Here is a 9,667-nt window from a genome sequence, read left to right as displayed (position 1 = left end):
GTCTCCCTCCCTCCCCCATTCCCCTCATCTCTCTTGGGCCATGGATTATGGGACACGGTTGTTCAAACTAACTCTTTAATTAATAAACTTTCTGTATCTTCTCTTAAACATTTATGCCTGTTTCTCCTCCTTCGGCCTTCTTTCCGCTTCCCTCCTCTCCTTCATGTATTTCTGCCACTGACAAGGTTGCTTCATTCATCTTTCTTTCAGCAGCAGCGGATTTTATAGCATTTAGATTTATATACTGCTTCACAGCCCTGTGCTTGGTAATCCCATTGCCAATCTCACAATGCTGTACAGCAACCTTGTGCTTGACAAGATTTTGCAGCTTTGACAAATTCAGGCATAAGTTTTACCTCAGATCAGTTAATTCAGGGTTTCTCAACCTTATATGTGTGGACTTCAGCATACTAGCTGGGGAATTCTGGGAGTTGAAGTTCACACAGCTTAAAGTGGCTCAGGCTGAGAAACACTGAGTTTATTCATGAGACATTCGTTGATGTTGATTAGCTTGATTAGCATTAAAGCCAATATAAGCAAACCTACAGAAAAAAGTAAACGCTCCTTATGTGCATAGCCCGCTCATAGTAAAATATTTAACAATTATCGGTTTATTAATAATAATAATAATTTATTAGATTTGCCGCCCCTCTTCGTAAACTTAGTTTAACTGGTCTTTTATCTATTCACCACTATAGTTTCTGAAGTGTTTATTTGTTTATATTTATTTCTACGCTGCCCAACTCCCTAGGGCAGGGGTAGGTAAAGTTGGCTCTTCTATGTCATGTGGACTTCAACTCCCAGAATTCCTGAGCCAATCATGCTAGCTCAGGAATTCTGGGAGTTGAAGTCCACATGTCAAAGAAGAGCCAACTTTGCCTATCCCTGCCCTAGGGACTCTGGACAGCTCACAACGAAAATAAACATGGATCAATATAAGAACATTTCAATTTAAAATTATTGCAGCTATCCATACATTCTTGGACCAACCTCCCTAGTAACACCCCCCCCCCCCCGAGGTCAATGGCCCCATGCCTGTCAGAAAAGCCAGGTCTTTACAGCTTTCTGGAAGGCCAATAAAGTGGGGGCAGCACAGATCTCAGGAGGTTGCTGATTCTGTCCTTTTAATACAAGATTTTTGAAAAGTAATGAATTATAAAAGGGTGGGAGGGGCTAGGCATCATTAGCATATAGGCAGTCTCTAGTCCCAAAGACCCTGATTATTTCACTCAATGGAATAATATAGAAATTATATAAGATTGGCAAAATTAATACATTTGGGACACCATAGAATAGTAGAAGTTTGCTAAAGTCACATTCTCATGCCAATTCTGGAATATGGAATAGGATCATTGAAGAAGAATGCATGACATTCTAATTCTAGTATACATGCCCTTTCTGATGGTGTGAGCATGCTGATGGCACCCAACTCACAACTTTACTAAATGGCTACATATATTTGCCAAGTGATTTCCTGAGTGATCCAGATTAACAAGGTTATACTCACATAGTACAGGTTGGACAATCAAGGCAATTTTATTTATTTATTTATTTATTTATTACAGTGATCCCCCGAGTTTCACGATCCCGATCATTGCGAATCGCTATATCGCGATTTTTCCACCCGATGACGTCACTCCCTTCCTTTCTCATCTTTCTTTCTCTCTCTCTCTATCTTGCTTCTTCCTCTCTCACACTCTCTTCCTCCCTCTCTCATCTCTTTCTTTCCTTCTCTCTCTTTCTCTATCTCTCCCCCTCTTGCTCTCGAGCGGCAAGCGAGCAGCCGGGCGGGCGAACGGGCAAGCGGCAAGTGAGCAGCCGGGCGGGCAAACGGGCAAGCGAGCAGCCGGGCGGGCGGGCAAACAGGCAAGCGGCAAGCGAGCGGGGCGGGCGAGCAGGTGACGGGCAAGCGGCAAGCGATCTTGGGGTTTCCCCTTTGCCTGGGCGGCGGGAAGACCCAGGGAAGGTTCCTTCGGCCGCCCAACAGCTGATCTGCTCCGCAGCGCGGCAGCAGCGAGGAGCCGAAGATGGGGTTTCCCCGTTGCCTGGGCAACGGGGAAACCCCATCTTCGGCTCCTCGCTGCTGCCGCGCTGCGGAGCAGATCAGCTGTTGGGCGGCCGAAGGGTCTTCCCCGCCGCCCACACGCAAACTCCACCATCTGCGCATGTGCGGCCATGGAAAAAGGGGCGCGCATGCGCAGATGGTGTTTTTACTTCCGTGCCGCTACATCGCGAGTTATCGATTATTGCGAGGGGTCTTGGAACGGAACCCTCGCGATAATCGGGGGATCACTGTATTTGGATTTGTATGCCGCCCCTCTCCGAAGACTCGGCTCACAACAAGTGCAACAAATCATAAATAATCCAATTAATTAAGATATTTAAAGATTTAAAAAACCCCATATACTAACAGACACACACACACAAGCATACCATGTATAAATTAAACATGCCCAGGGGGAGATGTTTCAATTCCCCCATGCCTGACGGCAAAGGTGGGTTTTAAGGAGTTTACGGAAGGCAGGAAGAGTAGGGGCAGTTCTAATCTCCAGGGGGAGTTGGTTCCAGAGAGCCGGTGCCGCCACAGTTACCAAACCAGTCCAGTAATACATTTTGAATTGAGACACATAATCTATATTCTCCATGGTTTTATGAACTTGACTAGCTACTTCATTGGATATGTGGTTTGTGTGAAAAAACTGGATCTTGTATGAGGAATATAACTGATTAAAATGAGCTTACTGGACTCTTTTAAGAGTTAGTACTCCAATGAAGAATGTTATGGTGACGATAAAAGTGGGCGTTGGGTTGGATATTTTGATTATGTTTGTATATACCATACATGGAAGTCCGTCTTCAATTTACAACAGTTAATTTAGTGACTGTTCAAAATTAAAACATCACTGAAAAAAGTGACTTATGACTGTGTTCACAGTTACAACTGTTGCAGTATCCCCACGATCACATGATCAAAATTCAGACACTTGGTAAATTGACTCATATTTATGACAGTCATAGTGTCCCAAGGTTGTATGGTCACCTTTTGTGACCTTCTGACAAGCAAAGTCAATGGAAAAGCCAGATTCACTTAACAACTGTGTTAATAACTTAACATCTGTAGTGGTTTAATTAACTATGATAAGAAAGGTTATAAAATGGGACAAAACTCACTTAACAACAGAAATTTTGGGCATATGACTATCTGACTATCTGCATTTTGTTTGCTACAGTCAGGCTGTTAATCAGTGTAATAATAGAGGGTATATACATCTTGTTAAACATCTTCACAAGTTATCATTTTTTTTAGTGTTATTGAAATTAGATTTCCTGAAATAACACATCTTATTTTTATTAACTTAAATATATATTTAATATGTATTTTAAAGATATGATTACTTGCATTTTCTTAGTCAATATTAGTTCTATTTTTAGTGAGAAAAATAAACAGTGACAATATTACAATTTATGTTGATTGTCTCAAATACTTTTTTATCCTTTTACTTTGAATGGGACAACTAAACCAAAGAAAAACATCTTTATATTTTAAAGTGAAAATAATTTGTAAAACAAAAATTTGATTTATATTCAAAGAAAAATTTTAGAGGCTGTTAAAGCCAAGAAAAAAGTATTAACTATTCAAATTTCGCAAAGAAACTGTTTTGAAGCTCATTCCCACATCCTCAAATCACGAAGTATACTGGGATAAATGTGCATGCATGCCCGAAATTAGTACATAATTTTGGAGCAAACTGTACAAGTGTTTGAGAAACAAAAAGAAACTGAAATTAAAATACAGATAACAAGGAAATAATGTTTTAATATAATCAAATTATAATATATTAGCTTTCACCATAGAAGGAAAGTGTTTCACTTCTACAAATGGATGTACAGTGATGCTTAAATTTATATTTCATGAAGAGAAAGACAGCTTCTTCTACAAGAAGAGGAAAAATGGTTATTGTGAGATGTGTTGTAAACAAATATTAAACGATAGTTTGTTCCACCATTATTTAACTTAGAAAATACATTCCTGTTTGTAACTGGAATGAATCAAGTACTTGTGAAGTGATAAATGACTTCATTTGTATGCCCATCATGATTTATAGCGGCACAAGTTTACATTAAACCAAGTGATATTGTATACATTACTGTATATCTTCCTAGTTAGTAAACTAGTATGGTTATTGCCAGTTAAGTAAACAAATGGTAGTTAAGCTTATTTTTATACAGAAGTTTACCAAAATAATTGCATTTCAATTATTAGTATTTCAAGCATAGAAATTCAATATATTACAAAGCCCATTAAATGGGTGTGCTGATCATAAATATAGCTGATATAGATAGGTTAATGTAAAGTGAATGAAAAACAGCTATTATCTTTGTTTTAAAAATTTCAAGGTTAGGAACTTTTACTTAAATGCATTTTAAAAAATATTTTTGTGCAGCATGTTTAACAGTCTAAAAATTGAATGCAAAATGCCCATTATCCTTGTAATACAGCAGAAAACATTTGTTCTTCAGCAGATCAAGTGAGGCACTTTTAGCATATATTTCAGAAACTGTTCATAATCAAATAATTTCATCACTCCTCTAGAGATAGTTTCCAATGTTCCAATCTTCAGCTTAATGAAATAAGTCTTCGGAAGGTGGTGCATAAGAAAATCCAATGAATGCATCATCTGCTTCCAGTACACTAGCATTTACAATATTATAATCAGAAGAAATGCAAACGGAGCAGGGTACCATTTCTTCTGTAAATGTTGCATCAAAATTCCTGATGTCATCTGGACCAAACTAGAAAATAAAGCAAATGTAAAATATTGCAAGGAAGCGACCTATATTTCCATATATTACCCATTTAAAATGATTTTAAAGATTTTTTCAACAAAATAATAATAATAATAATAATAATAATAATAATAATAATAATAATAAATTAGATTTGTATGCCAGCCCTCTCCAAAGACTCAGAGTTTAGCATCTACAGATTTAGCATCCACAGATACTATAGTCCAGTGATGGCAAAACTTTTTTTCCTTGGGTGCCAAAAGAGTGTACATGCACGAGTGCCCACACCCATAATTCAATACCTGGGGAGGGCGAAAACAGCTTTCCCCACCACCTGCAGGCCCTCTGGATGCTAGAAATGTCCTGTTTCCTAACTTCTGGTGGCCCCAATAGGCTTGTGTTTTGCCCTCCCCAGGCTCCAAAGGCTTCCTTGGAGCAGAGGGAGGGTAAAACCATCCTCCCCATCCTGCCAGAGGCTCTCTGGAAGCCAAAAATACCATGACAGAGCCTCTGTGCATGTCAAAATTAGCTGGCCAGCATACACATGCAATTTGTAGCTGAACTACGGCAAGGGCTCACGTGCCAGCAGATATGGCTCCACATGCCACCTATGGCACTCGTGCCATAGCTTCGCCATTAGTGCTATAGTCTACCTTGTTAAGCAGTGAATCCTACACTTGAACAATGAGATTTCCAATTATTCCCTCTGCCCTGAAGGCAGTGGAGAAAGGAAACAGGAATTCATTCATTCTGATTCTATTATAACTGGATACAGTCTAACATGCACCATACAGTCTAATATGCACCATATAATATACTACTATACATAGACATAGACAGTTAGTTTCTAGAGATTATGCAACAATCAAAGAATACGAATTGGTTGCAATTATGCAATACTATGTTCATTTCCATTCATCCTTTCCTGATTTTGTTCCTTCATCCTAGCTATGATGACATAATGAATAAGATAGTAGGAATTGGACCTACCACATTAGGATTAAATGGTGGTGGAATTTTTTTTTGTAAGAGGTCATTCCAACTGACAGATTCAAAGAAGGGATGCCTTTGAATTTCAATCTGAAATACAAAATGGAGATTAATATAAGTTATTTAATTTGTCTTAAATATATAAAAAAACTGCTATTATTCACACAAAGTTAACAAATATTCCTGTTTTGATTAAACTCAGGTTCCAAAAGATTATGTACCTTGTGCTGAATTTCCTATGTATGATATAAAACATTTTGGTGAGAGTGTATTAACACATAGAGCTTAATTTTTGAAGTTACGGGGCAGAATCGTGTATCCTTAAAATGAACTGTGCTTCTAATACTCTGTAAATGTAAATTGTCCTGAGGTGCTATTCATTACCAACAATGCCAGAGTATAAAAAAGAAGGCTATGATGGACATAATTGTCTTACAATAATGTACTTTAATGCTCTCTCGTGTAATTTTCTGTTCACTGTATAATTTCAATTTTAGAAATTGCTTAGTTTATTCTTAAAATAGATAAATTTAGAACAGGAACTTTGGTAACTTGGTAGCTCACCTGCCCATACAATTCCAAGAGAGCTGCAAGTTGGCTAGGCCCATTGGCACATCGAAACCTGTCACAAGATGGGAGATCTTAGCTAGCTAGGGAGGCCTACTAGCTCGCAGGCCTTCCCTCTCTCCCAACTCTCCTAGAAGGCTTGAGTCTTCTCCTTGCCTTGGGCTAGGGCTAACTCCCTAAAATGGATAATGTCAACCTATCCTATGGAGTTTATAAAAACTCTAAGCATATATATGAAATTCAGTACCATAAAGGCTGTGCATCTATATAAAACACAATTGTAATGAAGATGGGCAACATTCTATAAATTGTTTATTTTTTAAAAATCCACATAAACACCTTATGCTGTTTAACTTTTGATTCAAAGAAAATTAGTTATGCTTAAGTCCCAATGAAGATTAGAGTCACCTTGTAGTAAAAGTCACCTTGTAGTAAAACCTTGTAGTAAAACGCAAAATAAATTTAAGAAACAAATATATTATGTATGCTGGAATGAAATGTAGTACCCAAATTTGTTTATTTAAAATTTTCAGATCACCTATAATATTTTTAAAAAGGAACAGATATTTGCATTTCACATAGTAACAAAATAATTTTTAAAAATGTTTTTTTTATTTACTACTTGATTTAAAATCAGATATTGTACATACAAAGTCTTCTTTAGATCCAAGTCTGTGCTGTCTTTCCTTCTCCAAGAGTTCTTCCAGAATAGACCAAGCTGTAAGACTGACACCTGGTCTTAAACGGAGAGGTTTATGAAGAATGTTTTCATACATCTCAGCAATATCACGGCAGTAAAAAGGTGGCTGGAGAGATTTTAAGAAAAGATAACAGAAGAAAGCTAATTGTGTACTTGTTTAAGAAATATAAGGAGAGAGCGATATTACAACAATCACCCATGCTTCAGAATATTCACCCTTAAAGTTCACAGAGAAACACTGAAGAGAACATATTGCTTAATAAGTGCATATCATAAAGATATGAAAGATGATTTGTTTTAGGACTTGAGCCATCATTTTAGAATTTGCTTGGTACTCATGCAACAGAACAGTTTCTAAATTGCCATAAGAACTTCTTAGTACCTAGGATTAGGGATCATTTAAATTGAATACTTAATTTCTCTATAGGATCTAGAAGATATTTTAGTTTCAAATTTGATTCCAGATCCTAAAGATAACCTAATCTAAAAATTTAGGAAAATAAATATTGTTGATGAATATCATGGTGTAAAAATAGGTCCATTGTATAAAATAAAAGAACACCATGGACTGGTAAGAAATATTGATTCTGTGGACAATAGGAAGAAAATAGCTTCATTCTAATTGGCAATAACTGCTATTTTTCCAACACATGATCTCAGATCAAAATCCTGTTGCATTTTTAAAGAATGTATTTAAACAAAATGGCTTGTGACACGATTGAGTGATATTCTCACTCAAAATTATTGTACATATCTTTATTGATGAGACCAAAATATTTTATAACTGAGATAGGAAGCAAAGTCTGGTGGTAGAAAGAAACAGGCATTTTCCTAAAGACCAAAAATGTACAGTTTAATATAGTTACTACAAAAACCAAAAATGATCTATGCTATCCTATTATCAATGAGGAATGAAAAGATAAGTGAAAAGATTTTAGAAATCTCCTACATACTGTCAGCTTTTTCTAAATTATTTCATTCACTTTAGGAGCAAATACTAGCACTGCTATTTCAGCTGTTTATTCTTTTATGCTTGGTGACATAATCTGTTCCACTACAGCCAGGAAATTGAGAGAACATCAGAAGCGAATGACTAAACCACAAGACTTGGCTGGGAATAAAGCAGTCTATTTGCACATACACATTGTAGATATTTTTATGTTTTTAATATTTTCATATCAAAATTAAAAGTTAATTTAAGCTTAATTAAACTTACGATAAGTTCATTGTGAACTTAATTCTACTAGATCAGAATAAGGATCATTTTGATCAATATCCTATTCCAACAGCAAGAGCTAAGATATATGGTGACCCGTTATTTCCTTTTAGTATCTAGTATATATTTTTAGGTATTGAATCAGGTATGCAGTTTGAAACATGCGATTACCTACCAGACCATACAGCATTTCATACAAAACAGCTCCAAGACACCACCAGTCTACAGTGTTATCATAGGGTTGTTTTCGGATTACCTCTGGAGCCAGGTACTGTAAGGGAAAAATAGCTTCAACCAATCACTAAGAGGCACAAATCCTTTTGGTGCTAAGCACAGGTTTATGACTCTCAACTATTTAACAGAAATCAAAATCGATGTCTTAGATATATGTTATTATCAAAAACAATTGATATTTTGAAGCTTACTTTGCTTTTATGATTTTATGGTTTGTGGTTTTATTACTGCTGTTAAGTTTCTCAGAGTTGTATTTTCAGATGGGCAGTCATATAAATATTTTATGTAAATAAAAGTCAACCCAAAACTTAATTCTTCTAAATCTTGCAATGACCTTGATAACCACTCTAGCTCAAAGCTTGGGGGTGGGGGGGAGGGGAGAGATCCACTCATTTGAATCAGGACATGATGAAGTGCCATACAAATCTAAGGGAAATTATGTCTGTAACTTTCTTATGATATTGATAATTAGATAACACTGCTACAATACATTTTTGAGGAACTGTTGGCTAAGTTTGATTACTATTTTCCATAATTTTTTTAAGCACCTTATCTAGCATCCCGATGGTCATCTTGAGAAAGAGAGAAGAGAGAATGTGCAAGTAAATTAACTTACCTCTGGAGTTCCACAAAATGTTGCAGTAGTCTCTGAAGTAGAAATTCCTTCTTTACAGAGTCCAAAATCTGTTAAGACAACGTGCCCCTGCATTGAAAATTAAAAACCTACTGTCAAACAATGAAGAATTTTAGTGATTGCATTTATTTAAAATTTCTTGGAAATAAAAAGAAATATTTACAGCCTACCAATGAATCTAGGAGAATATTTTCTGGCTTCAGATCCCTGGGCATTAATGAGAAAGAAGGAAATTCACTGTAAATAAAATCTCTTTCAAGAATCATGCTCTTGTGTAACTATTAATAAGAAATAAACCAACAAATAATAAAATGAAAAAAGTAAACATATATTAGTATAGGATGACATTTCCTTTTCCCTTTTAGTCTAAGTCATTACCTGTATACAATTTGTATGGAGTGCAAGTAGCCCAGTGCACTGGCTATTTCAGCAGCATAAAATTTGGCTCTGTGTTCAGGAAAGGTGCGTTCTTTTTGTAAGTGAAAGAAGAGCTGTAAATATGCATGGAGCCGGTTAAAAGAAAATAGTGTTATTCTTA

At 36.3% G+C, this 9,667-nt stretch overlaps 1 protein-coding gene across 3 annotated transcripts in view; it reads right to left on the bottom strand.

Annotated features, from left to right (window-relative positions):
• Positions 1-3,791: 3,791 nt before the first annotated feature.
• SGK3 (serum/glucocorticoid regulated kinase family member 3) overlaps positions 3,792-9,667 on the bottom strand; it is a 35,954-nt gene continuing 30,078 nt past the window's right edge. For all 3 annotated transcript variants that reach the window (XM_070747873.1, XM_070747872.1, XM_070747874.1), the window contains exons 12-18: positions 9,508-9,620; positions 9,300-9,336; positions 9,112-9,198; positions 8,437-8,532; positions 6,996-7,151; positions 5,779-5,868; positions 3,792-4,794 (exon numbers count right to left, since the gene is read on the bottom strand). In XM_070747873.1, the coding sequence (XP_070603974.1) occupies positions 4,624-4,794; positions 5,779-5,868; positions 6,996-7,151; positions 8,437-8,532; positions 9,112-9,198; positions 9,300-9,336; positions 9,508-9,620 (750 nt within the window). In that variant the 3' untranslated portion in view covers positions 3,792-4,623. The remainder of the gene's footprint in view (positions 4,795-5,778; positions 5,869-6,995; positions 7,152-8,436; positions 8,533-9,111; positions 9,199-9,299; positions 9,337-9,507; positions 9,621-9,667) is intronic.

Source organism: Erythrolamprus reginae, chromosome 3 (assembly GCF_031021105.1).
Source record: "Erythrolamprus reginae isolate rEryReg1 chromosome 3, rEryReg1.hap1, whole genome shotgun sequence".
NCBI classification, from domain to species: domain Eukaryota; kingdom Metazoa; phylum Chordata; class Lepidosauria; order Squamata; family Dipsadidae; genus Erythrolamprus; species Erythrolamprus reginae.
This window is presented reverse-complemented; position numbering and strand designations above follow the sequence as displayed.